This window comes from Odocoileus virginianus, chromosome 28, assembly GCF_023699985.2.
Source record: "Odocoileus virginianus isolate 20LAN1187 ecotype Illinois chromosome 28, Ovbor_1.2, whole genome shotgun sequence".
Classification (NCBI taxonomy): Eukaryota; Metazoa; Chordata; class Mammalia; order Artiodactyla; family Cervidae; genus Odocoileus; species Odocoileus virginianus.
This window is the reverse complement of record NC_069701.1, coordinates 15,289,539-15,316,995: the sequence shown is the minus strand read 5'-3', so window position 1 is coordinate 15,316,995 and position 27,457 is coordinate 15,289,539. Positions and strand designations below refer to the sequence as shown.

At 50.5% G+C, this 27,457-nt stretch overlaps 1 protein-coding gene across 11 annotated transcripts in view; it reads right to left on the bottom strand.

Moving 5' to 3' along the window:
• Positions 1-27,457, bottom strand: part of TENM4 (teneurin transmembrane protein 4) — an 861,213-nt gene that overhangs the window by 224,804 nt on the left and 608,952 nt on the right. For 8 of the 11 annotated variants that reach the window (XM_070457221.1, XM_070457226.1, XM_070457220.1 and 5 more), the window contains 2 exons: positions 20,482-20,580; positions 18,659-18,894 (listed from right to left, as the gene is read on the bottom strand). In XM_070457221.1, the coding sequence (XP_070313322.1) occupies positions 18,659-18,894; positions 20,482-20,580 (335 nt within the window). The remainder of the gene's footprint in view (positions 1-18,658; positions 18,895-20,481; positions 20,581-27,457) is intronic. The other 3 variants (XM_070457227.1, XM_070457230.1, XM_070457228.1) reach the window with 1 other exon arrangement.

Below are 27,457 nucleotides of genomic sequence, written 5' to 3'. Positions count from 1 at the left end.
AATTTGTACAGAATGGAGTAAACAGCTATTATTGCAGTAATGGAATTAGAAAGCTGTCTTCTTGGGGGCACCTTTCACCCAACGGGCTCTACGAAGACCTCTTCCGTGCATGACTAGTCTAGGGGTTGGCCACCTCCACCACCCCTTGGACGGACCTCAGCACAGTAATCCAACCTCTCCCCGCCCAGCTGTGCTGCTTCCAGACACAAGAAAATGGAAGGCGTGAAGCACAGTGGTCACGAGCACAGCCTTCATGGCCACGCAGCCCTGGGTTCCGTTTCTGATTCTTGTGTTTACAGTTATGTGACTTCATTCCTGCTATTCAACTCTTCTGAGTCTCGGGGTCTTCCTCTATAAAATGGTGATAATGATGTCTAGCTCCAAAGAACTCTTGTGAAGATGAAAGGAAAGAATGTATTTCATGAGCTTATCGTGCTGTGTGGCATTTGCTCAAATCGACTACCAGAGGGCAGCCGTCTATGTTGGTATCATCATCACCATCATCTGCAGTGTATATTAAGGTTCTCACTGAGAAAGTGAAGTAAGGAGATTTCTTGAAGAAGTGGAGAATTTTGAGTTTTTGCTCTGGTTGGTGGCTGCTGCGGGGGTATGGATGTTGCTCTGACTGAACTTGAGTCCCATTCACTGGGACTGGGGCACGGGGGCAGAGCCTGGAACGATGCTGAGCCCAAGTCTCCGAACTCACTGGGAGTCCTTTTCTGCTAAATGACGCTGGCACTGAGTCACAGCAGAAAATCCTGAGAGAGCAGGACAGCCCCCCACAGGGCCTGTGCCTCCAACAGGGGCTGCACTCTCAGACCAGAGGAGTCATCTTGAGCCTAAAGTAGGGTGAATGAACCCCCAGGGCAGGTGATGTCAGCCCACCAGGAGGCCCTCCCTCCAAGGCAGGGATCATGTTCCTGTCTCCACCAAGCCCCCAGCATCTGGCCCACAGGAGAGAAGAAGAAACAGAGGAAAGGAGGAGACAGATGTAATTAGGACTATTACTGAGACAATAATAGCTCCCTTTATTAAACATTGCTCCATGTGCCTGACAGTGCTGGAGGGTGCACATTCATTGCATTGTTTAATCCCACCACTTTTTAAGGAAGATTGTATCTCCACTTTATGGATTACAAGGACCTCAAAACAGACTGACCAAGTACATATTATTAACCTGATCTTGTATCTCTAGAAAACCAAGGTCCAGAATCATCCATCATTGCGCCACTCGTCATGGTGGCACCAAGATCCAAACCTGGGTTCTGGGTCATGCCATGCCCTGAGATCTTTGCAGACCACTGTCAGAGCCCAGGGCAGGCCTCCCTGCCATCCTGATCAGAACAACATGCAGCTTCTGAGCAAATCACGGCCAACAGAGCAGTCAAGGAAGCGATGTCACTGCGACTCCACGCAGCGGAAGACACACCACCTCCCCTTCACACTCAAGGTGCCGCTAAGGGTCCAGGAAGCAGAGACAGCCCAGGGTCACGAGCCCATCCAGCCGCTCTGCTGGGGTGTGACGCCAGCCCTGGCAGAGGGACACGGCCGGCCTGGGAAACCCGGGAAAGCGCCCAGGCGGAAGGCTGGCCTGCAGCTCTCTAGGTTCCCTTCCTGCGGGGCTTGCAAGCAAAGCTATTCACCAGGCCATCTAAAGTATTTCTATAAAAGGTGTCTCAACTTAGCCAAGGACTAGCCTCTCCCGTGTGAGGCCTTGTCCCCTCCAGTGAACCATCAATTGGGGCCGAAGCAAACAGGGGCTTGGTTCCGCCTTGGGAGCTCAAGCGGAAGGATGTGCCTGTGGCTCGGTTCCATTTCCATAGCTACTAGAGAAACGTCCTGTCGCAGCGCTCCGCGAGGCATCCGCCCATCGCCTGGTTTCTTTTGGCAAACCAACCACGCAACTGTCTTTTTTTTTTTTTCCCAGTGATCAAAGTCAATTAGGAGGTGGTCCCGGCTGTACCTCTAAATGGAGTTTTAATTTGTGTATATGTTATTAGGATAGGCCTCTCCCCTCCGGAACAGTCAGTTCAGTGGGAAGAATGAGGGCGGACAGCTTAACACTGAGTCTGCCACCTGGATTTGTAACGAGGGATGCTATTTCTTCATAATGAGAAGCGTTTTGAAAGAGTGTTTTAAACTCTCATGGAACAGCGTGCAGTGTCCCTCTTTTATTCCCCACCGCTTCCCAGTCTCCTGCCCATGGGAGTGTTTTCTAGCTCTTTGGAATTAGACTACATTTTCTTGCCTCTGTGTCCTGTCTGTGCACAGAAACAGGCACTCAGTTCTTGGATATTCTAGGGACCCCTGGTTTGGCTCAGCCCTTTGGCTAGGAAGTTTAGGACAGCCTGGAGTTCCAGGCACCGCGTTGATGATGATGATAACAACAGCTGTTGTCATTAATGATACCAAGCACTATGCTCAGTGCTTGAGAAACCTGTCTGTGTTAGTTGCTCAGTTGTGTCCGACTCTTTGAGACCCCATAGACTGTAGCCCACCAGGTTCCTTTGTCCATGGGATTTCCTAGGCAAGAATGGGAGAATAGGAGTGGGTGGCCATTCCTTACTCCAGGGGATCTTCCCAGCCCAGAGATCGAACCCGTGTCTCCTGCATTATAGACAGATTCTTTCATCTGAGCCACCAGGGAAGCTATTATCAGTTAATCCTTGTAAAAGCACTACACTGTAGGTACTTCTGTTATCCTCACTTGCAAGATGAGGAGACTAAGGCTCTAAGAGGTCCAGCAACTTGCCCAAGGTCACACATTTCATAAGAGGCAGAGAGTCACTTCAGATCTGAACTGAATCCAGATTGCCCAGAATCCATCCCCAACCACCATATACACACTGCCTTTCTGGTTAGATGTGAAACTGTGGAAGTGACAAAAATGGAAAATAAGAGAGAAGATCTCATTATTATATGGACCTGCCTTACTGCTCAAACTCTGTTGGTGATATTTTTCATGAGGCTAGAAAACTCCAGCATTTGGAAGGCTTGTCAAGTCCAGGACCTAACACTCCTCATGGCATCTCCCTGTCCTGGAGCCTCTATTTGTGTGGGTTTCTCCTGTTCTTTGAACACTCCTGTCCATTCAAGAAAGTGGATGCTCCATTTTCTTCCATAAGAAAAGGTAATTTCTCTCTTTAGTAAGGAGCTCCCTGCATCCTCCCAGGCTTCGCTGATGCAATGCCTCTATGTGGAATGGCCACTACCTTCATAAGATCATCCTCCCATTCTTCAAGGCCTACTTCACACCTTAACATCTTCTGTGAGAATTTCCACCATAGCCCATGGCCAAAAGGGCCCTCTGCTCTCCCGTCCGCTCCGGTTCCTAGCCATTACGCTGCACCTCTCCTGTGCACACCGCCCTGGCAGCCTGCGTCCAGGCGCTCCTGACACTTCATGGCTCTGCTTTCCACCTATATGCCCAGTGGAGCAGGTCTGTAGACAGAGCCAGGCTCCCAGTTCTCGCCTTAACCAGCTACGCATCCAGAGATAAGTTACCTAAACTAACCACTCTGATCCTCAGTGTTTTCATCTGTAGAAAGGGAAAGAACATAAAATCATCTCCTGCAGTTCTTATAAGGATTAAATTTAAGGAAAGTCCTTCATAGATTATCAAGTGTATTGAAAATATAAGACATATTATGTTGCCTAATCAATGAAAGAAAGAACACCCAGGTTTAATACACAGACTAATGCAAAGGTTTACATGGGAAACTTCCTACGCAGCCCCAGACTGATGCAAGTAGGGATATGCACAGTACAATTTAATGAATTTAATGCTTTACAGAAAAGTGAGGGTGCATAAACAAGTTTCCAAAGAGGAGTTTTCAGTTTTCAGGTAAAGAAAAATGCTACTTCTAAAATTCTCATTTTGAGTCTTTGCTACCCCACCATTCTACTTCCTCTCAAATGTCCTTTTTGCCTGCATGGTGGGCAGAGTCATATATGTGCTCATATACACAGAGAGACTCACACACTAAGACACACATGAGTCCAATGAGCCTGTCTTGCTGTAAAATTCTGCAGATGGCCTGAATGGTAACATTTAGGACAATGTGATGAAATGCAGGCCAGAGCACAATTAATGATACTGGCATTTTTTTTCCCTCTTCCCCCACCGGAGGCTATGAGCAAAATCTAACTCCAGGCTCAAAGGTGCAATAAATCTAGCTATCTGCCAAACACCAGCAGGAAAGGCCTCCTCTGAAATGAAATGTTACACTGGTGACAAGCTAATGCCACAGCCCCATGAAGCCTGGAGGACAGCGAATCAGATAACACGAGGGGCTCGGGCTCAATAAGCAGTGTGTATCGAGGTCCGTGATGTCATCTGGGCCTCCGCTGCTCTCCAATCCTGGAGCACTCTGCATGCACACCACAGCTCCACTCAATGCCATGGGTACCCGTGGCAATCCTGGCACAAGACATGTCCCAGGGTGGGTGGGGCGGGGGGCGTGGATGCTCCATTTTCTTCCATAAGAAAAGGTAATTTCTCTCTTTAGTAAGGAGCTCCCTGCATCCTCTCAGCAGTTCAGATAGGTAAAACCACGCCAGTCCCACCCCAGCCCAACTCCAGCTATGGGAATTGTAGAGCAAACTGTGAAGAAGGCAGGCTCTGGGGCGAATTCTGGCTCTTGCACTCACTAGAGACGTGGCATTGGACAACTGACTTGTTCTCCTCACACCTTAGTTTCTCATCTATAAAATGGGGATAAAACCAGAGTGGAACCTGGCACCTGGCTGTGCTGTGCTTACTCGCTCAGTTGTGTTCAACTCTCTGCGACCGCATGGACTGTAGCCCGCCAGACTCCTCTGTCCATGGGGATTCTCCAGGCAAGAATACGGGAGTGGGTTGCCATGCCCTCCTCCAGGGGATCTTCCCAATCCAGGGATTGAACCCAGCTCTCTCTCCTACATTGCAGGCAGATTCTGTACCATCTGAGAAGCTCAGGTACCCGGGAAGCTCAGCACATGGCTTGTACTTGAAAAATGTCTGTTGGATGGGTAGGATCATCAAAAGCTTAAATGAGAAATACACGTAGCAGAACATGTCTGGCACGTGGTTAGCTCTTGATGCATGTGAGCTGCCACCTCTGTTAGATCAGAGGAGGTCATGGTAGGGAAGGGGGCGGGAGGGGCAGAGGACATCCCTGGAGAGGATGGCAAAGTCCCCCTTGTTTGCTCTGGGCCTCAGGGATGGAGAGAAGCAGCATGGGAAGACATTGGAGGAGGGCTCTGAGAGCCAGCATGGTCTAATTACGGAACACAGGACTTGGAATCAGAAAACCTGGTTTCTATACCCAGCTCCATGACTTAGCTGTCCTTCCAGGTAAACAGGTAATTTAATTGCAGCAGGCCTCAGTTTCCATATCTGGCATTTGCAGGATTAAAAAAAAAATGCAGTTAATAATCTTCTACAGTGCAGGGATGCTTGTGATGATTGATGGGTTTGAAAGGCCTCATGTGAAGTCAAGGGATTTCTTAGGCATCCGCCCAGTGGAGCCTCTGCTCTAAGTGGGGAGGCAAGCCTGCGTCCTCCTGTAGTCCCCAAGGTTTCTGCAATTCTGCACTGAGAGCCTTCAGTAACAGAGAGAACGAGGCCCGTGGTAAGTCCAAAGCACAAATGGGTATTTTAACACAGTCTTCTGAGACAGGTGCCAGAAACAGCCAACATTTCTATCTAGCATCCCTTGCCTTTGTTTGGACTGTTCCATCTTCCAGAAAGCCATTCCTAGCTTCTCTATTAGTATTTTCCTTGATTTACAAGGCTCAATGCCTTGGGGAAATTTTATCTGATCTTCCTGGCTAGAATGAATTGCTCTCTCCTTTGAACTCCCACAGGGATAAGGTTCAAACCCCAGTAACATGCTTTTATCACCTGTCTACGATTGCCTTCAGCTCCTTATACATCTGGCTTTCCATGAAGCCATGGAAGACTCAAGGCAGTGATGCTAGCTTATCTGGCTTTGTTGGTCCCCGTAGCCCAGGACACAGCCCTGCCGACAGGCTCAGTGAATGCTTCTCGCCTTCTCAAACTTCAGTCTTCGGAAGCTCCCTCTGCTTCATCCCAGATAACCTGAAGTCCCTGCATATGCAGATGGCCCTTGGCTGCTTTATCTGGGAGAGGCTCAAATCTCTGAGTGATCCAGCTGCCTGAAAGAGTGAGACCCACATATCCTCAGTGCCTACCAGGCATCACCCACCCGGCTGGACCCTTTGTAGACACTCTGCCTCTTAATGCTCAAGGCACCTCTTGGATATTAATGGACAAAACTATCCATGAGAAAACCAAGATGCAGAGGGATGGAGAAACTTGTGTGAGCAGGACTAGAAGATAAAGTCTGTGGCTTTTGCTCTTAAGACTACATTGCTGTCTTTAGAAGGATGAAGCCGGTTAGTTCTGGTTTCATTGTTTTACTGGTAGAAGGAAGGACACACTGCCCTTTTTATGGCCAACTCACCTCCTCTCCCCTTTCCTGCTCCTCTTTTTCTCCCCCACCCCACCCCCCTGCTCCCGCAATGAAGAGCCGCTTGGTTGGGTTTCCTCATCTTTGTCCCCAGCCTACAGGTCTAAGTCAGCCCTGAGTGTACTACCTCTTCTCTATAACTAGGTGTTTACAATAGTGGAAAAACAGCCATCAGGGAGACCATTCTCACTTTCTCTCTGCATCTAAGTGCAATTAAATTATGTTATTTCACAGTAATTAGTTCAGAATAGAAACAAGGACTTGGGGACAGGTTCTTTCCAAGGATGCTAAAAATCTGGAAAAATCAATTCTTCTTCCACACGCCCAGGGTGCAGCTTGGGAAGGAGGATTCTGGACACACAGTTTGGTCCCTGACCAACCATGAGCTATGCTGCCTCTTCAGGGGCCTTGGAACTACTCATGGGGCAAGCGCCCCCACAAGTCCTGGGAAGAGTGTGCTGTCTCTGTCAGTCTCTGTAGCTGCCGTTGTTAAAAAACATGAATATACTAATAAACTTGGATCCTTTCTTTTTTGAGACATTTCCAAACTGAGGACAGTTTGGTCCTCACATTCAACATACCTTGCTTGCTGGCGGGAGGGGAAGATGGATTTCATTCATTAGTGGCTCCTGTTAGAAAGAGGCAGGTCTCCAGCCTATAGCTCTAAGTCAGCCCTGAGCAGCCTCCTTGCAACAGCCTATTATCTGCTTTCACAGGAGGAGGAAGCCGAGGCTCAGAGAGCAAGGTTCTCACTCCAGTCTCACAGCCGGAAGGCACAGACGAGGGTCCATCGCCAGGTCTGTGCCTCACGCCACCCCCGGCTCCCCCTTCCTTCAGCTTCTGGTAACTGCTTTTCCGTCTTCTATGATCTCCCTGCCTCTAGACTTCTGGTCTCTGTTCCCTGTAAGAACCTAAGCTTCTATGCTTACCATTTTCTCTGCCTCCACTCCACGCCTTGCAATATCCGCTGGGTTCTGGTTCCAACGTCCTCACCCCCTCTCTCTCCTTCAACAAATTTGTGCTGAACACAGGCTACATCCTGCCACGTGCTGGTACAAGAAGCTGTGGCCACAGCGCTGGGCAAGACAGAAATCACTCCCGCCCCCATGGAGCTTACAGTCTCAGTGGAGACGGAGCTGAGCCAGTTTAAGACCCAGGCCCCAGCTGCGATGATGGTGAGGCTCCTGGCACTGTGAGCGCGTACGACTGGGTTCCTGGCCTAGTGTGAGGTCATCAGAGAGCTTTGCTGAGAGGAAAGCAATGATGTAATAATGGCACAAATATGATAGACGTATCAAACTTGACTAGAACGATATTTTTGTGTTAACACTTAGAAATATGTTCCTTAAAAGATGGTCCATGAAAAAGGGAGGAGGACTTACACTTGTGGATTCATGCTGATGACATAGTGGTCTTGGTTGCAGTCCTCTTAGGAGGTCAAGTGTAACACATAGAGAAATCTAAAATGTTTCAGCTCTTTGCCTTCATATCTTGAATTCTAAAATTATATGTTAAAATTTTTTCAACAACACTTAGAAGCCTTACAGCTTGAAGGTTATGGTAGGTAACACCTGATCTTTGAATTCAGTAAATACATCACTTCTTTGCTTCACATCTCAAAGATGGCACCTAAAACTATGGAGATGGGGACTAGATGAGTGGTTGCCGGAGTCTGAGGATGAAGAGAGAGGACTGATTTGACAAAGGGAGACTTTAGGGTGATGGAAATATTCTGTGTGTTGATGTAGTGATGGTTACACAACGCTGTCAGAATTCATAGCATGGGATGCCTAAAAAGCATTAATTTTCTATATGTAAATTGTATCTCAGTAAATCTGATTTTAAAAACAGGCAGTCGGGGCCTGGTGGCTGAGTGGGTGCACAGGGAAGGGAGATACACCTGAGTGTGGTGTGGGTCTCAACCCTAGTCTAGAGCCCTGAATGTTGCTAGGGCAAGAACTCTGAAGAGTGGGGAGACTGATGCTATCCGTTCACCCTGCAGACCCACCCTATCCTTCTTCCCCCTGCTCTGTGCCCTGGGGGGCTGACCCACATGGTCTGGACGAGTGGGTTCCTTTGACTTCTGGCTCCTGGTGGGGTTCTGCCAAGGGGGGGATAAACAAGGGTGGGGAAGGCGGGAGGTCTGCAAGACGGACAATTTTCTTTCATGTTGAGCTAATGCACGTTGAATGACTTAATCACTTCAGCTAGTCCTGGCTGTTTATTCTGATTTTACAGGTGCAGAAACTCATCTGAAGGAGATCAGGTCGTGGCGTGGGTGGCATCGGAAGTCACGGCAGAAGTACGATGTGGACGGGAGCCACTGATCTGCGGAGCTGCGACACTTGAGTCTCCCCTCTGGCTGCAGACACAGGCAGCCCACCCGCACAGGCCGTTGTCTCTGAGAGGAGCCTGTTCTCATCGGGCCAGAGTCAGCCTTCCCCCCATTCTCACCCTGAGTGCCTCTTCTGCCCTTGTTAGTCCCATGGAGCAAGCCTGCCCTCTCCCCCATGAGCCGGCCTTGCAGACAACTGCAGGGGGCCATGCTGGCCTCCTCAAGTCCTTTTGGGGGGTTGAAGGATATGTGTCTGGGGTCTGCCATAAAGAGAACAATCTATATACATCTTGCTATTGGTAATTCCCACAGAGCAGCATGAAGGAAACAATCTTGGAGAGAAAGCCTTTAATACAGGATCCTGTATCTTTACAGGATTCTGTAACTTTCTCACTTTTTCCTCCTCCTAAAAGATCAAGTTCAATCATCTCTGTTTCCCATTCTTTGGGCCATAAAGCTAAATCTATGGCTTCTATCCAAAAGGCCTGATGTGAAGCTGAAGAGAAAGGGGAGAAAATGAGCCTTACTGCTCAGTACCACCACCCAGGCCCAGAGTGCAGCGGGCCTGTGCTCAGGAAGCCAGTGGCATCTGAGACCCTGATATGGCAGGAGCTGAGCCAAGTGGGCCTAACCGTGGGGCAGCAGGGGCTACAGTCACCCTGGTTCTGTCTCCGATGCTTCCTCTCTTCATCTCACATCCATCTCGCCCGTACCCGAGGCCTAGCACATCAAATGCACGTTTCTGTCACCATGCTGTGCCCAACTATTCCGCCCAGAAACGCCTTGGCAGATTTCACCATCTTGCAAGTCTTTGGTTCAGTCATATCTCACTGAGCACGGCTACTCTGTGCCAAGCACTGTGTTGGGACAGAGTCTGCAGCCAAGACAGCCTAGATAGTGTATTAAAAAGCAGAGACATCACTTTGCCAACAAAGGCCCTTATAGTCAAACCTATGGTTTTTCTAGTAGTCATCTATAGACGTGAGAGTTGAACTACAAAGCAAGCTTAGCACTGAGGAACGGAGGCTTTCAAACTGTGGTGTTGGAGAAGGCTCTTGAGAGTGCCATAGACAGCAAGGAGCTCAAACTAGTCCATCCTAAAGGAGATCAACCCTGAAGATTGACTGGAAAGACTGAGGCTGAAGCTGAAGCTCCAACACTTTGGCCACCTGATGCAAAGAGCTGATTCATTGGAAAAGACCCTGATTTGGGGAAAGACTGAGGGCAGGAGGAGAAGGGGGAAACAGAGGATGAGATGGTTGGATGGCATCATCAACTCAATGAACATGAGTTTGAGCAAATTCCAGGAGACAGTGAAGGACAGGGAAGCCTGGAGTGCTGCAGTCCATGGGGTCACAAAGAGTCAGACACGACTGAGTGACTGAACAACAACTGCAGCAGAGAATAAGACATGAGGATGGGAGACCACGCTACCAAACAGGAAGGGAAATCTAAGACTCCTACCTGTGCTGCTGCCATGAGGAAGCCATGGAGCACAGGTGTGCCTGGCCCACGCCCGCGTGAGGGAGGCTGCCCGAGTCTGTGCAAGTCACTGAGTGCCCGAGTCCACCTCGATCAGTACTGCCCAGATGACTTTAAGAGCTGATGACTCAAGCTCTTGCAGACCACGAACTGCAATAATATCCCAACCAGCAATGCTCTCCAGAAGCTGCCTTTTGAAAAGTGGCAATTAAGCTCTACAACATTCTCACTTATAAATTAAACTATCACCACTTTGAACAAGGATTCTGATTTTTTTTTTTTTTTCCAATTCAGTCAGCTGCTGGTGGAGGTGAAAAATGGAACCTAATTTTAACCGAGTCCCTCATGGTTTTGGAGCATGTTGGAATGTTCTGCAGTTACCCAGAGGCTGCTGCAGCCCACACTTGGGACTGCAGCCTCAGTGCTTTGGCTCAATTTCCTGTGAGCACCAATTTGCAGACTGGAAAGGACCTACAAGGATCAGTTACCCCTACCCCATCCTCAGCTGAGATAACTGAGGTCCAGGGACAGGTAGCAGCAGTCTCCCGAGGCCACCAGCAAGAGACTCCTCCTTTGTCACATGCCTCATTTAACCTGCTTAACAGCCTCCAGAGGAAAGAACTACTATTCTTCCCAGTGGCAGAGGAGGAAACCAAAGTTCAGAAGAGTCACACAGCTGGAGAGTAGCAGAGCTATTTCCACAGAATCCCATCTTCTCCTCCAATCAGAACGCTGTTGTTTAGCTGCTCAGTTGTATGTAACTCTTTGAGATCCCATGGACTCTAGCCCGCCAGGCTCCTCTGTGCATGGGATTTCCCAGGCGAGAATACTGGAACGGGTGGCCACTCCCTCCTCCAGGGAATCTTTCCACTCAGGGATTGAATCCACATCTCTTGCATTGGCAGGCAGGTTCTTTACTGCTAAGTCACCTGGGAAGTCAGATCAGAACACCTGCTCTCTTTAGAGAAATCACCCAAATGAGGCCCCACCCTCTGGAGGGACCTGGGCCTGACAACAAAATAAACCAGCATCCCAGGGCAATCTCTGGGTCTCCATTTGCATGTAATGCTCTTCCTGGGTTTTGTATTATTAACAAGCCTTTAAAAAAATCTGATTTAAAGGCTGATCTGGCTAGACAGGTGCTTAAAGAGTCCTCAAGATATGACTCCACACTCTTTTGCAGTCCTCAGTGTCTACTTTTTATGTAGAGATTCAGAACTCGAGGGGAGCTCTTGGTTTTATCTGGATAGAGGTGGCTGGCAGGGAAGCAAAAATCAACTTTTGTCCTAGTTAAAGAAATGACACAAGGTGCTTTGGGGTAATGATTCTTGTGGCTGCTTCCCTGGAACAGAGAGACATCCCTACAAATGCTTTCTGAAAGGTCCCCTTGGTTGTTCTGTCAGCTGCCCTTGTGACTAACACAGGCTGGGGAGCCTTCAGGCGCTGCCGTGAGATGATGCTGGCCCAAGTTCTCTCTCAAGACTTCTCTTTTCCATGGGATGCTAACAGTACTAATGATCCTATTAATAATCATAACAGTATCTAACATTTATTGAGAGCCCACTCTGTGCCAGGCAGTGGGATAGCTGCTTTATGCAAATTATCTTACTGGAACATCACAAAACCCTGTGAAGTGACCACTATGATTATCCCCATTTTATAGATGGGTAAACGGAGGCTGCTGCTGCTGCTGCTAAGTCACTGCAGTCATGTCCGACTCAGTGAGACCCCAGAGACGGCAGCCCACCAGGCTCCCCCGTCCCTGGGATTCTCCAGGCAAGAACACTAGAGTGGGTTGCCATTTCCTTCTCCAATGCATGAAAGTGAAAAGTGAAAGTGCAGTCGCTCAGTCATGTCTAACTCTTAGCGACCCCATGGACTGCAGCCTACCAGGCTCCTCCGTCCACGGGATTTTCCAGGCAAGAGTACTGGAGTGGGTTGCCATTGCCTTCTCCAAAACTGAGGCTAAGAGAGGTTAAACTAACTTGCCTGAGGTCTCAAAGCACATTAGGCAGCTGAACTGGGACTTGAAAGCAGGCAGCCTTATTTCGTGGAGGAGGGCATGGCAACCCACTCCAGTATGCTTGCCTGGAGAATCCCCATGGACAGAAGAGCTCCATGGGCTATAGTTGATGGGGTCGCAAAGAGTCGGCCACAGCTGAGCAACTAATCATAGCACAGCACAGCCTTATTTTAGAATTCAGGCTCTCAACCACAATGCTACCCTCAGTTTCCCCTCCTGTAAAAAGGGCCTAACCATTCCAGCCACATCAGCCGTAGGGAAAGTGGAAACTGAAGTTCAGAAAGGTTAAGCCACCTACTCAAGTTTACACAGCCAGCAAGGTATGGAGTCAGGGCCTGAATGGGGTTTTCTGATCCTCCATCATCTGAGCTACAGGGTAGTGGCTGAGAATACGGCCTTTGAAACCCTATGTCATTTATCAGTTGTGCGACCCTGGCAAAGCAATAACTTCTCAGCTTTAGTTTCCTCTTCCAGAAGACAGAACTATTATGAGTGTTCAGAGAGATGATAACTGTTTAGTAATGGCGTGGACCAATGCTAGGTACCTAGCAAAAACTGAGAATATCAGATAGTAAGATGGGCTCCTCTGGTGGCTCTGGGGGTAAAGAATCCACCTGCAGTGCAGGAGACCCGGGTTTGATCTCTGGATTGGAAGATCCCCTGGAGAAGGGAATGGCAACCCACTCCAGTATTCTTGCCTGGAGAATTCTATGGACAGAGGAACCTGTTGAACTCTGTCCACGGCACTGCAAAGAGTCGGACACGACTGATTGACTAACACTACACTACTAAGATGGGAAAGTTACAGCATAAAGTTTAAGACTGTGAGCTCAAAAGAGAGGAAAAAAACAGATCAAAAGCATCAGCTCAAGAGGCTGAGTGCAGTCTAGCCATTGACTGTGTAACAGTGGATGAGCTACTTAAGTTCACAGGGTTTCCATGTCCTTATCTGTAATTTGGGGATAATAACCCACAGGCCGCTGGGAGATTTTAATGAGAAAACACAAACAAAGTGCTTAGAAGAGTCAGGGCCATGTGGACAGGGTATGATCGAAGATAACTGCCCTGATCATTAATCACAAAAAGTGACCCCTGTTATTTCTACTACTCTAAACCACACTGCTTCTTGGGGTGAAAATGCTTTTAAAACAATTAAATGGTATCAAATAAAGCATCATTGCCATGATAGCACGAAGTTTCATGGTCTGACTTACAATGAACCTTCTCACGCCCGTCTTTCCCCATTTTGTTCTGCAAACAGATTTCTTTTCTTTCGGAAAGAAAAGGCAGGGTATTTAAATGGAGACTGAACCAACCTGAAAACCATAGAGAGAGTGGGTGACGAAGGCAAGGCACCCACCCCAGCGGTGGCCTCTCTGAAAAGGGCAAAATTCACACATCTTTTGTGTGATCCTTAAGAGATCCCCCAGGCTCAGTGAGGGTCCTCCCTAGGTTCCCAGCCCAGGGCAGAGCAGACAGTAACATCCCAGGGGATGAGAAGACAGTCCGAAGGCGAGGCCCTGGGTCCTGCAGCCTTTATGGGTAATCAGTGCCGACTCCAGCTTCCTATGAAACAGCGGCCAATGTGTCTACAAATGAAAGGTCACCAGTTGCTTCGTTCTCAATAAACTTTCCAACTAAGAAACTGAGAGTCAAGTGGATCTTGAGCCCCATCCAGACATGGCAGCCCTGAGCAGACCCTGGAGAAAGAACAACTCTTTCCCGCCCTCTGTTTTCAACTCCCTCTCTGCTGGTGAGGTGATGCAATTCTTCTCTGGAACTTGATAGGATGTAAAAAATAATTACAAATGAAAAGGTTATTCATAATTTTTAAATGAGTTAATTAGTAAACCCAGTCAGACTCGCTCATTACAGTAATTAATAATTGATTATACTTGAAATTAAACACAATTTTTCATCAAAAATCTAATTAAAGATCTGCGCTTCTTGCCTGTTGATGAGATCAGCTGGTCTGCTGGCAAAAGTCTTTGTGAAGGATATTTGTGTGCAGCAGAGACAATTAATTTGATTTTGAATAATTGATAGATCCTTATAAGTTAGTCATCACAGCCCGAGATGATGGCGAAGTCAACAAGAGCTCACCCTTGGCCCTTGAAGAGCCACGCAGCTGGAGAGCAAGCACAAGGCTGCCAACCCAGCCCTTGAGGACTCATGGGACCTGGCCAACACCCGCAATGCACTCGTGGCCTTAGCTTACTCTTCCTCCAGACTCAGAAGCATCCTTCTGAGGTAGTGGACTGTGAGGGAGAAATCAGGACTCAGGGGGAGAAGTAAGTTGCCCAAGGAGAAACAGGTGCTCGATGGGTGAGCTGGGAATGGAATCCAGACTCAGGCTGCTGCGAGCTCTGCCCCCAAGTCTCCTTGCTGAGTTTCCAGGTTAACAGAGGGAAGCCCCCAGGCTTGCCTCTCTGATCTGGCTCTTGGCTATGGAACCTAAACTCCTGTTTTAGGTTGTCTATATACCTCAGGCTTTGGCAGGAGGATGTATTTATTCTTGGCAGGGACACCTTCTCAGTGGACTTGAGACCCAAATTCTCCCAAATCGATGTCAACCACTCCTCTCCCTTCCCCAACACTGTCACCCTCTGAGTTGAAGCCCTCATCTTCTCCTGACTTGTTCAGGCAGTAGGACCCATTCTTCCCCCCTCTGCCCTGAACTTTCTCAGACAAGCGTGTCCTGCCACTGCTTCAAGCCCTACAGGGGTTCCCTGTCGCCCATCCAGTAAGGTCTTGAACTTGGCCTCCACGGTCAGCTTCAGAATCTGCCCTCTCCCGCATTAGCTCCCATCGTGGCCCCCATGCCCCGCAAAGCCTTCAAATGGAAAATGTCTTTGCCACTAGATCGCCTTCTTTAAAGACTTGGAAACATCCCTTGGTCTGAAATTCCTTTCCTTCACGTCTACTTCTGGCTGTGACCTGAAGACTCAGCTAAAACAGCACCTTTGCCAGGAAGCCTCCTCGGGTCCCTCCTGGAGGGGGCTGGATATTCCTGCAACTGCCCCCCATGTCAGAGCTAACACAGCTATGGGGTCATGTTGGATCAATTGCTGCTTCTAAGCTATCAGCACCTCAAGAGTAGGGGACGTATTGTTGGCACTAGCACAGCACAGTGCCTGACTCAAAGAAGGCACCTCGTCTGGTTTGCTGAATGAAAAAAGTATATTCACAAAATTATAGATTCTAAGACTACAGTGAAATGGAGTATTTCCTGTCATATCAGTAAACAAGGATGTCGCAGCCATCAGCAATTTCAGGCCCCCAAGCATGAATTTCTGAGCCCTGAGGGCACCCAAAAGGGAGAAGAATGCTTATGATCCAGCAGCTGCTGCTGCTCCCTACGGTGAACAAAGAACTAAGGATGTGAAAAATCAAGAAGCAGGATGCCTATCTCAGATAGCTGTGATGCATGTGAGAATTTCTGTGAGCCCAGCCTTTTTCATCCTCCCATACATAGAAAAGTGCCAAATTCCTTGAGATACCTGGTTTTCTTTAATTAACAATCTTTTGATATTCAGACTACCTGTCCCTTGCTGCAAACTTCTATATAACCTGATTCCCACCCTCCCGCCTACCTCCTTGGAGCAATTATGTCAGGGTTATTGAGACTCTGTCTTCCAGGCTTGACATCCTAAAAATTCCCACCAAATAAAAGATAACTCTCAGGTTCTAGGCTGTGACTATTTTTGGAGTTTGACATTATCAATGTGGGAAGGAAAATGAAAGGTCCTCCAGTGACAAGCCCTATCCAATGACTGAATCTTTGTCTTGCTTACATGGTCATTAAGCACTACTTGCACTCTTCCTAGACAGGAAGCGCACCAGCTCCCACAGTGGCCCCTACTTTTAGATAGCTGATGATGTGTTCTTACTAAATAGGAGAGGAAGAAGCCCATGGGATGGATGGCAGAAAGAGAGGTTATTTAATCATATAAAGACTTACACTTTCTGAACTAAGTTACACAGTGTATAGTATAAACCTTACGACTTTAACACAAAACAAGTTGCTGTCTCTTGATGAACAGTGACGCTGCTTGTTCAAAAGTCTACTCAGCTATAACCTATTTGCAGGGCGGTACTGGAGATGTGGACATAGAGAACAGACTTGTGGACCCAGCGTAGAGAAGAGGGTGGGACAAATGGAAAGAGTAGCATGGAAACATGTATACTGCCATATGTAAAACAGATAGCCAACCAGTGGGAACTTGCTGAATGACTCAAGGAACTCAAGTTGAGGCTCTGTGACAACCTACAGGGGTGGGATGGCGTGGGAGGTGGGAGGGAGGTTCAAGTTGGAGGGGACATATGTATACTTATGGTTGATGCATGTTGGTGTATGACAGAAATGACACAATATTGTAAAGCAATTATCCTTCAATTAAAAATAAATAAATAAAAAAAAATTATCGTTCCCAAAGGAGAAAGGTGGAGAGGGGGGTAAATTAGGAGTTTGGGATTAGCGCCCCCCCCCAAAAAAAAGTCAACTCATCTATGAAGTATAATAATGTCAGTAAAAAGCAAGGGCTGTGCTAGTGGTCGGTGGGGTTACAGTACTGGTGACGCCACCGAGAAACTGTTGTGGCAGGTGGCCGTGCTCGGAACCCCGCAACCCTCCCCAGTAACCCAATCTATATCAATCCTGAACCTCTTGCAGAACCTGACTGGGAGCTGACTGCTCCTAGTTTGGCTGTTCCTTTTTACCCAACGACCCAGAGCAGGGGTGGCAAATATTTGGTTTGTCATCAGTATTCTCCACTCCTGTGACCAAAACAGACATCAGCAATCACTCACAGACTTCCATCGAGTCTGAATGAAGCCTTGGGAGCCTTCTCAGCGCAGCTTTTCAAGGCGGCCACAGCTAACCAATCAGTCAGAAGAGCAGATAAACACACATGCCAATCTGATCTCGATGCCATGAAATTCTCCAACCCAATCTTCACAAGCGGAGAGGAGACCCGGCATGCCAGATAAGGCTTACTGCAGCTCCAGATGTTTAAGGAGTCTTTGTTCGCAGGGTTATCATCTTCCTGATTACTTGTTTTAACTTAAACTTAAAGATCTTGAGAGGGAAGTGACTTTACAGCTTACATCACCGAGACCCCCATTCAGGCTTGAGTCTCTTCTCCGCGTCCCAAACAAGTGGGAGCCGTGCTCTATTCATCATTCCTTGTGACAGTGCTTACTACCTCTCAAGACAGTCCTCTCCCGTCCACGATTACTTTGCTTGTCACAGAGTCCTTTTCCACAGAGGGCAGGACTCTGTCTTATTTGGCATTCTGCCAGTGAGTTGCATTTCTATTTATAGGGTTTATACAGAAAGGTTTCCTTTGCTAATAGAAGTATCTCAGAATGCCTGAGCATGGATTCCAGGCCTTCTCAAGCTGGCCTAACCTACCATACATCTTAGAATTATAGAATTTGAAGGTTGGGAAGGACAGAGGGTTAGGCCAACCCTGGTGGATGCCGTTACCAACAGGCTGATTTACAGAGAGGCAGCGGACTCTACGCATCTCTCCAGAGTAACATCCTTCCTGGGAGCAGACCAAAGACCAAAGACAGGGGTCGGAAGCAGGACACCCGACTGTGCTGCAAACACATCAGAACAGCGCGTGGTGGGGGGAGTCGCAGGCACGGAGGTGGGCCCAGAGGAGTGTGTAACACGGTGGGAGCCCTGGGGTCAGCTAGGCAGGCCGGTCTGTGCTGCCCCCCGGCCTGTGTGCCCCCTCAGCCAGAGCCAACCGCTCACGGGGGCCCTTCCCAACCAAGGTCTCCCACTGGACCTCGGCTCCCTCACAAGGCCTGGCCGGACCCTCATCTTCAGACCCGCTTTCCTGGCTTGAGGTCAGCACAGCCCGCTCTGGGGCAGCTTCCCTCCAGCCCCAGGGCCCGCGCGCGGCCTCCTCTCTGCTCCTCGCTGCAGCGGCGTGGCACCCACAGGAGAGGCCAGCCTGCTCTCCAGCCTCCCTTGCCTCTCCGTTTCCAGCGGCTGCCGCCCGTGACAGTCATGGCACAGACGACCACCTCAGAAGCCAGTCCTGAGCGCCGGTGCCTGACTCCAGGCTTCCGTCACACGCGGGGGCCGGCGGGACGTACGTCCGGGGCGTACACGCACGCACGCCGCCGTCCTGGTGTACGTGCAGGAGGAGGGGCCGGGCCCGGAGCGCCCCCTTGACAGTCTTGGGCTGCAGCGCGGGGTCGTTACCCGCCGGCCCAGGGCGCCCGGCCCGCGCGGTTCACCTTGTGAGCTCTGATGGCCCACAGTTGTCTCGGTCACTGCCCTCTGGGCCGAAGGGGCCCCCAGGGACGCTGGGGCAGGGGGGTACTTACCCACAAAGTACGCCAGCAGGATGACCAGCGTGGCTGAGATGGCGATGGCGCTCAGGGCCGCGCACTTCCAGTTACAGTACTTGGAGGGCTTCTTGAGGTTGAAGGCCGGGCGGGAGAAGGTGGTGCGGGGCAGGGGCCGGGGCGGCGGCGAGTACACCGTGCTGGACGTCAGAGGGTAGCCCGGCGCCGTGCTGCAGAAGAGCGGGGAGGTGCCTCCCGGCTTGAAGAGGAAGTGCCTGTGGATGGAGAGAAGCCGGGGGGCGGCAGGGTTAGCCGGCTCCCCGGGAGCCCACACCGATCTGAGGGCAGAGGCAGCGGTAGAAGCATGCAGAAGAGCCTAGAGAGACGGAGAGAGAGAGAGAGTCGCCACGGAGGAGACGGAGGGACAGAGAAAAAGGAAAATCTTGTGCCGGACCACAGAACAGGGCATACGGAGACACATTTCCATGAAAACACGAGTGGGACAGCCCTGCCCATGGGGAACCCACCCCAGCTGGACAGAAGGCTAGGTGCTGAGATCCTTTTCCTGGGAAGCCACGGGGGCTGGGATGCTATTTTCTTGGAGAAGGAACTAGATGTCTTCTAAAATTACTGCAGGAGCTTGGAAAACGCCTAAAATCGTATTCTGCATCCCCCCACCCCCCGCACCTCCCCCCGGAGATTATGAAACTGCGTTTTTCCTCTCCCCCCAACACAGCCTTTGCTTGTGTACCATGGTGGAGGAATGGAATACCAACTTTTTTTTTTTTTTTTAAGAGGGGGTTGGGCTTCCCTGATAGCTCAGTTGGTAAAGAATCTGCCTGCACTGCAGGAGACCCTGGTTGGATTCCTAGGTCGGCGGGGAAGAGCCTCTGGAGAAGGGGTAGGCTACCCACTCCAGTATTCTTGGGTTTCCCTTGTGGCTGGTAAAGAATCTGCCTGCAATGCAGGAGACGTGGGTCTTCAATCTTTGGTTTGGGAAGATCCCCTGGAGAAGGGAAATGCTACGCACTCCAGTATTCTGGCCTGGAGAATTCCACGTACTGTATACTCCACGGGGTCGCAAAGAATAGGACACGACTGAGTGACTTTCAGTTTCACTTTCACTTTGGTAGGGGTGGGAACCAAGAAAGCACTACTAAACTCTGCCAAGGTCAAGAGTCCCTAAGTGGCTGTAACACAGCAAATGGCAGCAAATGCCTTCAGAGAACTCTGCCCAGAAGCCAGTCTGCTGCCTTCCAAGCCCCTGGTAACAGCTGGGGCAGAGGACAGATGGGCAACTGCATCCTGCAGCTTAGCCATCGCCATGAGGGCAGCATGGCAAAGTCAAAGCACATGGTCGTGGCCAAACTAGGTGCCAGGAAATCCTCCACAGCCTGTCTTTAACCATGGCCATGGGAGGACTGGGACACAGCATGGGAAACGGGGTGCATTGGTTGTACTGCATGCCCCGGAAGTCTTAGGGCAGAAGGTAAGACTGAGAGGGACCTTGTACCCTGCTAGGGTGCAAGAGGCCTCGGGCCACAGAATACAACACCAGGGCCAGCATACATACAACACAGGGCCTGTGCTACACGGCTACATGAGATGGCTTCCGGATGTCAGAGGCAGCCGATGAGATGCCGGGAGCGCCATATTAACAAGACTGCTGTTAATATGCTGGGGGAGAGGGTACTCCAAGGATAAACTCTTGCAAGTTGAACACGGGCTTGGGGATGGGCATGCAACATGGTCTCATCACTTGCCCCAGGAGGTCCCAGGGAAAGGTCTCAGGGTCAGCATGCGGGAGCGGGAGCCACAGGGAGAGCACACGCAGAGGGGAGGAGCATGGGGACGTCACCTACCCGTCACTGTAAGCCCCATCATGGCGGGAGGCGCTGAGAATGTCCATCTCAATGAGGTTGTCCTGCAATGTCCCTAGGAATGGCTGCTTGCCTAGGTTTCTACACACACATGGAGACATGAATGAAGCCATGAGTCATGCATCGATGAAGGGGACAGTAGAGAAACACAGAGAGTGGCTGACTGGTGCAGCTGTGCGTGAGACCAGCGGGGCACAGTTTCCAGGCGAGGGGGCTGTGGGCAAGCCCCCAGTGCCTGGGGTCTGCCTGGCCCAGAGCATCTGGAGGGAACACCCTCCATACAAACCTGTAGGTCTGCCAGTTGTGTGCATCACATCACACCTCTGACTGGCAAAGACTGATTATGGCTCATGTGCTGAGCTAGGCGCGTAATATTCATTTATCTCAGGTCTTCAAAAGAGGCACAGTATAAGAAAGGCAGTGTCGTCCCCATTGTACAGAGCAGGGAATGGATTCAGGGAGGTCCTAGGACTAGCCCAGGCTACCAGCTAGCATGGTTCAAAGCAGGGATGTGAGCCCAGGTGTATCTGATTCCAAAGCCTGTGTTTTCTCCTTTACTTGATCCTGCCTACATCTGCTTTAACAACAGCCAGAGACACTCCCTCCGCTCATCCAAAGGAAAAAGACAGACAAGCATTTTGGGCCCTTTGCTACTAAAGCAGTGGTTCTCAAACTTGTAAGCATCAGAATCCTTGGGAGAGCTGTGCTTTGCTGAGGCCCAGTTTCAGAGATTCGGAATCACTGGGTGTTAGGGGGCGCCCGGGGATCTGCATTTCTCACGAGCCCCCCAGGTTGTGATGTGATACTGGAGGGTCAGGGTCCTTTGGCAGTGTGGTGGCCTGGGTGATGACTGATTGGCAGGGACAGAGCTCCACAGAGACGGGGGGCACTGCGGCCTTCTGGGACCCAGAAAGAAGGCAGACACACTCGTCACTGTGGTCTCAACCATGCCTGCTAAGTGACGTCACACACACAAGCGCACGGGGTCTCGTTTCCCAGTATTTCAGGGTTTCTGCCACCTCACCTGAATTGTTTTGAACAAGTCAGTGGTGGATACCACCTGCTGTCTGCGCCTCAGGGAAAGACCGATTGCAGAAAGTCACCTTTTGGGGCCAGCCCTGCCAAAGACTACCCTTCTGACTCTGACCAGGTTTTGAGAACTGGAAAACGAAATTCCAGCCCTCTTTCTGCCGCGTGACTCTGTGTGGACACTTTAACCTCTTCTACTCTTACACTACTATGTCTGTAAAATGGGCTAATCATACTAAACTCACAGGTTGCTATAGGAACAAGAGGAATGTTGGAAGAGTTTTCAAAGTTTAGGGAAAGGTCACAGAAGTACTGAGGCTAGCTGTAACAGTGGCTACCTTACCTATATCTGGGCTTCCCAGGTGGTGCTAGTGGTAAAGAAGCCGCCTGCCAGAGCAGGAGGCGTAAGAGACGTGGGTTCGATCCTTGGTTGGCGAGATCCCCTGGAGGAGGGCATGGCAACCCACTCCAGTACTCTTGCCTGGAGAATCCCATGGACGGAGGAGCCTGGCAGGCTACAGTCCACAGGGTTGCAAAGAGTCAGACACGACTGAGCATGCACACACCCTAGATTCACTGCATACTTCTCGCTGTCGAGAGCTGTGCAACTATTATCCAGTATAAATCTTTCTCCCCCAACAACCCTGTAAAGTCTCCACTGCATCCTTGTTTTGTAGGTTGGCATGCATGGCACGGCCTGGAGAAGTCCCAAGGTTCTATCATATATAGTAAGCAAGTGGCAGAGCCGGACTGAAGCCTGAGTTTGTCTGCCATTGGGGCTCAGGCCCTCCCTGCCCATAACCTGTCCAGCCTGTGGCTTTGCCCCTGCCAGCCCCACAGACTCGCAAAAGGAGTGGCTGTCAGTACTGTCTCAGAGCACCATTCCACTGGCCTTCCCAGGGACTGTGGGGGCGCAGACAGCACTGTTTTGCAGCCGAGTCTCTAAGTACCACCGTGGTGGGGGTACTGGGTGGCAGCTGGTTCTGGAAGCCACCTCTGGGGCATCCCACAGAGCCCAGAGTTCCCACAGGGGAGCAGAATTCCCTCAGAGTGGCCCCTTATTGCCCCCAGGCAGGGGGGCCTTCTGACGGGGGGTCTTGTGACCCAGCGGGAAGCACACAGGCCCTGGGGTCAGGAAGGTCTGCTTCTCTCAGCCCCCGGCCTGCAAGTGCCTGACAGATGGTAGTAAGAACGCAAATAATATTTGCTGACTACTGCAGGTGATGGGGTATACCAAGGGGAGTGTGTCTGGCTTATCGTGAGCGTGTAGTTGGTGTTTAATTGAGAGTAGCACAGGGGTGCTTGATTATTATTTCCTCTATTCCCTGCATTTCAGGAGGACATCTGCAGTCTTTTCATAGTCTATACCGCCCAGCCTGGGCAGGCCCTCACTGCCCTGTCCAGGGACCCTAGAGCTGAGCTCTTCCTGCCTTCCTGGGGCCTGAGAGTGGCCACGTGGCAGGCTCACCAGGACATGCGGGGGTCTGACCTGTTTCACTAGGTGAGGACTGTGCTCTCAGATGGTCAGATCTAATCTTTAAGATGCATCAGTAACAAGTAAATATATTCAGGGGAAAAGGACAAAGGATAAAGATCAAAACGTTAGCAGTGGGGATTTTCTGATGTCTGGAATAAGAGTGATCTTAATTTTGTAATTTTAAAGGAAACTTTTAGAGAGAGAGACTGGGCAACTATCTCCTGAAAGTCCAGATCCATTCGAACAAGGGCAAAGGCAACACAACAGAAAAGAGTTTCTAGAGTGACAGAGTGCCTGTCATTTCCTGAGAGCACATCCACATCCACACTAACTCGGATGTCAGTCATTTAATCACTCGGGGACTTGGGGGTGCATGAGTACTTGCTGAAATGCTGCCTATTCAGATGATACTTTTGCCTTGAACTGTGCTCTGTGTATGCGCTCAGTCATGTCCGATTCTGTGTGACCCCATGGACTGTAGCCCGCCAGCTTCCTCTGTCCATGGGATTCTCCAGGCAAGAATACTGGAGTGGGTTGCCATGCCCTCCTCCAGGGGATCTTCCTGACCCAGGGATCGAACCCACATCTCTTGCATCATCTGCATTGGTAGGCAGTTTCTTTACCACTGTTTCACCTGGGAAGCTTTTGCCTTAAAATAACAAGCCTTATTCTGAACTTTTAAAACTGAGTTCTGGGTCAATTATTAGGTCTCATCTGACTCTGAGAAAACCAAGGCCCAGACACATGTCCTACTCCCACCCACATAGCAAGTCAGTGGCAGAGCTGGAATGAAAACCCCAGTGTTCCAATGCCCAGTTCAAGGGTCCCCAGTACACTTCCTGCCTACCTCTGCCCCCAACATCTGGGTGTCTGGTTCTTCTGAAACATAAATGTGATGAGGATTTCCTGATGGGGACCCTGAGCTGCTGAGCCCTCCCGGGGTCACAGTCCTGCAGGGTCTCCAGCTCACCACTGCTGGGAGCTCAGGCACCAGATTCATCTGACCCTCTCATTGCTGGGTGTTGTTAACTCATTTTACAGACATGGAAGCTGAGGCCCAGAGAGGTTAAGATTCTGCTCAAGATCACACAGCATTGAAAAGCTAGAGATGGGACTCAAATCCAGACCTCTCTGACCTCATCAAGCTGCCTATCAGGAAAGAACAGCCAAGGGCTTAGAGGGGGCACTGCAGGCTAATGCTCGATTGTTCTTAGAGCTCCTCTTAGAGGGGAGAGGGGACTGGCTCCCTTCGAAGCCTGAGGGGAGGCCCTGGACCAGTCCCTGAGCTGCTTGAAGCGGGGTTCCATCTCTTTGACCCAGGGCTGACTGAGCTCGCCTCCCAAACGCAGAAGACAGAGCTTTGGGAGAGGAAGTGGCTGGGGAGCTGCAGTGGCCAGTGGTTCTTCTGGGACCACCCTGTTCAATAGCCCATCTTCTCACCACAAGCCCACTGTCCTGGACCAGGTTTCCACCCACAGGGCCCTGGGACAGCCGCCAATAGAGCAGGACAGGCAGGGATCACACCCCAAACCCTGTAGCTGAGACCCACAAGGTGCTTGGGGTGCAAGAGACTCAGCCAAAGCCACTTAAAGTTATTTACAAAGCTGGCATTTGAGCAGAAGGATGAACAAAGAAAAATGAACCAGGTCTTCCATGCCATTCCCATGATGGCCCTCTTGATCTGAAAGATGTTGACAGCTACTCACCCTCACGTCTACCACGCCAGCCCTTGGGCCCGCAGGGTAAAGTGCGTCCTCCTGTTCATGGAACTCAAGGGTCACTGACCCCTATTTACTGTCATTCTCGTAGGGAAGCCCTGCAGCTCTTACTTCAGCCAACTCTTAGCCCTCTCCCCTAAAATCCAAGTTCTCTCCTGGCCTTTGCACAACTCTCGTCTCAGAATTCCTTTCTCCCCTGAAATTCCACTCATATGTGCACCAGGACGCTACCTTTAATAATCAGAAAGGCAGCGCTGGACAGTGGTTGGGGCGGAAACTCCGAGTAGGCTGGCCTGGGTATGGATTGTGGCCCTGCCCTTCACTGGCATGGTTCCTTAGATACGTTTCTTTAGTTTTCTGTTCTTCAGATTCTTCTCTTCTCCAGTAAGGAGGATAAGAAGACCAACTATCTGTGAAGAAGAGCTAAGATAGCAGTCCTGACGGGTATCCTTTGAAAGGCATGCTTATAAGGTCGGTGTGTCTGCTTGTCTGGTGTCTGGGAACTTAGGGTTCAGGCGGGTTCCCACCATCAACTGATAAGAGGGATGACTCACTGAGCCTCGGCTATTTGCACAAACAACAGGGTTTAAGCTGAACACCTGCCTTCTTCCTGGGAGTCTGGATTTTGGATACATGCCAGGCAGGAGACAAGGTGTCCATGTGACCAGCCCTCAATAAACCCTGGGCACTGAGTCTCTAATGAGCTTCCCTGGTTGGAAGCTCATTAGCGCACTCAGTATGGGCTTTCTGAGTGTTTGTTATGGTTATTATTTGGTGCTTCTAAGCAGGGGAGGGGGAGGTCACACCTTCCTCTCTGCTGGGAGGCTTCCCTGGTCAGAGCATTATGCAGACAGCCCTGCCTACGTTCCTTCATTTATGGGTCTGCCTCCCTCACTAGACCTTGTGCTTCCTGCATGGGAGTGGCTATGCCATGTCTGTGACTGAAGCAGCAAATGACAGAGTCCGTGGGGTTCTGTCAACTCCCCACAATGCTCAGAGGCTGGCCTGGAGCACCAGGAGACACTGTGCACCCTTCTGGGAAGCGCATCAGGGATGGGCTGGAGACCAGGGGATGGCCTCCCATCCCTGAGGGTGGGCAGGGCTGTTGCCCCAATAGAGTGGGCCCCAGGCTCCCAGACCAGGCCTGCGATCAGATGAGCTAGAGCTGAGGTCTGGCTGCCTTCTGCTCTGGCTTCCCCTTCATCTGACAGGAGCCCGTTGGGTTATTCATCAGGCAGGCCCTGTGAAATTGGTTATATGTTCGATGCCACAGACTGTGAAGGAAGGGGATCGGGTTTTAGGGGACCCTCAACGCGTGGTTCCCACCAGAATGGACCGCAGATGCACCTGCGGGGCTTAAAGCAACATCGCAGCCGAGCTAGACCCCATCTCCTTCCTCCCTGGGGACCTAGGTCACCCTGGGGGAGTGCCAGGGGCATAGCGGGGAGGGGCAGGGAAAGGAGCAGGCTAATCAAGTCCTTCCTCTTCTCTGTCTTTGGCTAGCCTCTTTTCTCCTGCCAGCATGCAAGAGAAACCCCTTCCAGTCATTCTGCCAGCCATTAGGGCATTTGCTCAGCTACTTATTTTCGACCCTCAAGCAAGACTCAGTGTGATGGTTAGGGGCGGGCCCGTGGCTGTCTCTCTGGCCTCGGGAGGGAGGCCCACCTGTTGGTGGGGCTTGGCGAAGCATTTCAGGACGGCTGTCTCACACAGGTCCTGCCCTCTGGGGCTCCATGCGCTGAGCTCAGTCTGCGGCCCCCCAGGCCCGCCTCTCCTCCCTGCCTCTCCCCGGGGTTCCTGCTCTTCACCAGGCAGTCCCCCGGCACCAGGTCCCCTGGGACGTCTCCCCGCTCAGGCCTCAGGTGAGTGTACGTATCCATTCCTTTGTTCCATCATTCATTCACACCATTTCGCTTGTGTGTTGATATTTATCAAGCCCCCATCAGGTGGCAGGGCTGTGTTGTGTGCTGGGGGATCCTGAGGCAAGGCAGTTAAAACACATTTCCGGTGCTGATCTCTAGCCTACTGCTAGAGTATGTTCTCTGGCACACAGTAGGCACTGCTGAATATTTCCTGGACAACAAACAACTACATGATAAGCCCTTGAGCATGCACGTGTGCTAAGACATATGCAGACATTATTTTTGTAACTGTTCCAACATCTTGATGAGGCAGTATGGTAGATTCAAGGAGGATGAAAATTCTCAGCTCTTCTTGCTTTGAGATATGGGGTCTATTGTCTCTCCCTTGAAGCTGGCTGGCCCATGACTGCTCTGACCAACAGAATATGACAGAAGTGGCACCATGCCAGTTCCAGGCCAAGCCTAATATTAGAAGGATCAATGGCTTCTTGTCTCAGCGCAGTGGAGCCTTGAGCTGCCATGTGGAGACCCCGTGAGACCTCATGAGAAGGAGAGGGTGCCCCCAACCTAAGCGCAGTTCCCCAGTGGACTTCCCCAGGGTGTCAGGCACATGAGTAAAGCCATCTTGGATCCTTCAAGACCAGCTTAGCCAACAGCCAGACACCACAACTGCCTACCGTCTACCCCATGTGGAGCGGAGGACCAGCCCACCCGAGCTCTTCCTGAACTCTTAACTCACACTGTGAAGTACAATCAACTGGTGGTCTTTAAACCACTAAGTGTTGGGGTAGTTGGTTATGCAACAATAGATCATTAGAACAGGAATTCACTAATACTTTCTCCCCTTTAGCGATGAAGACTTGTAAGGTCCA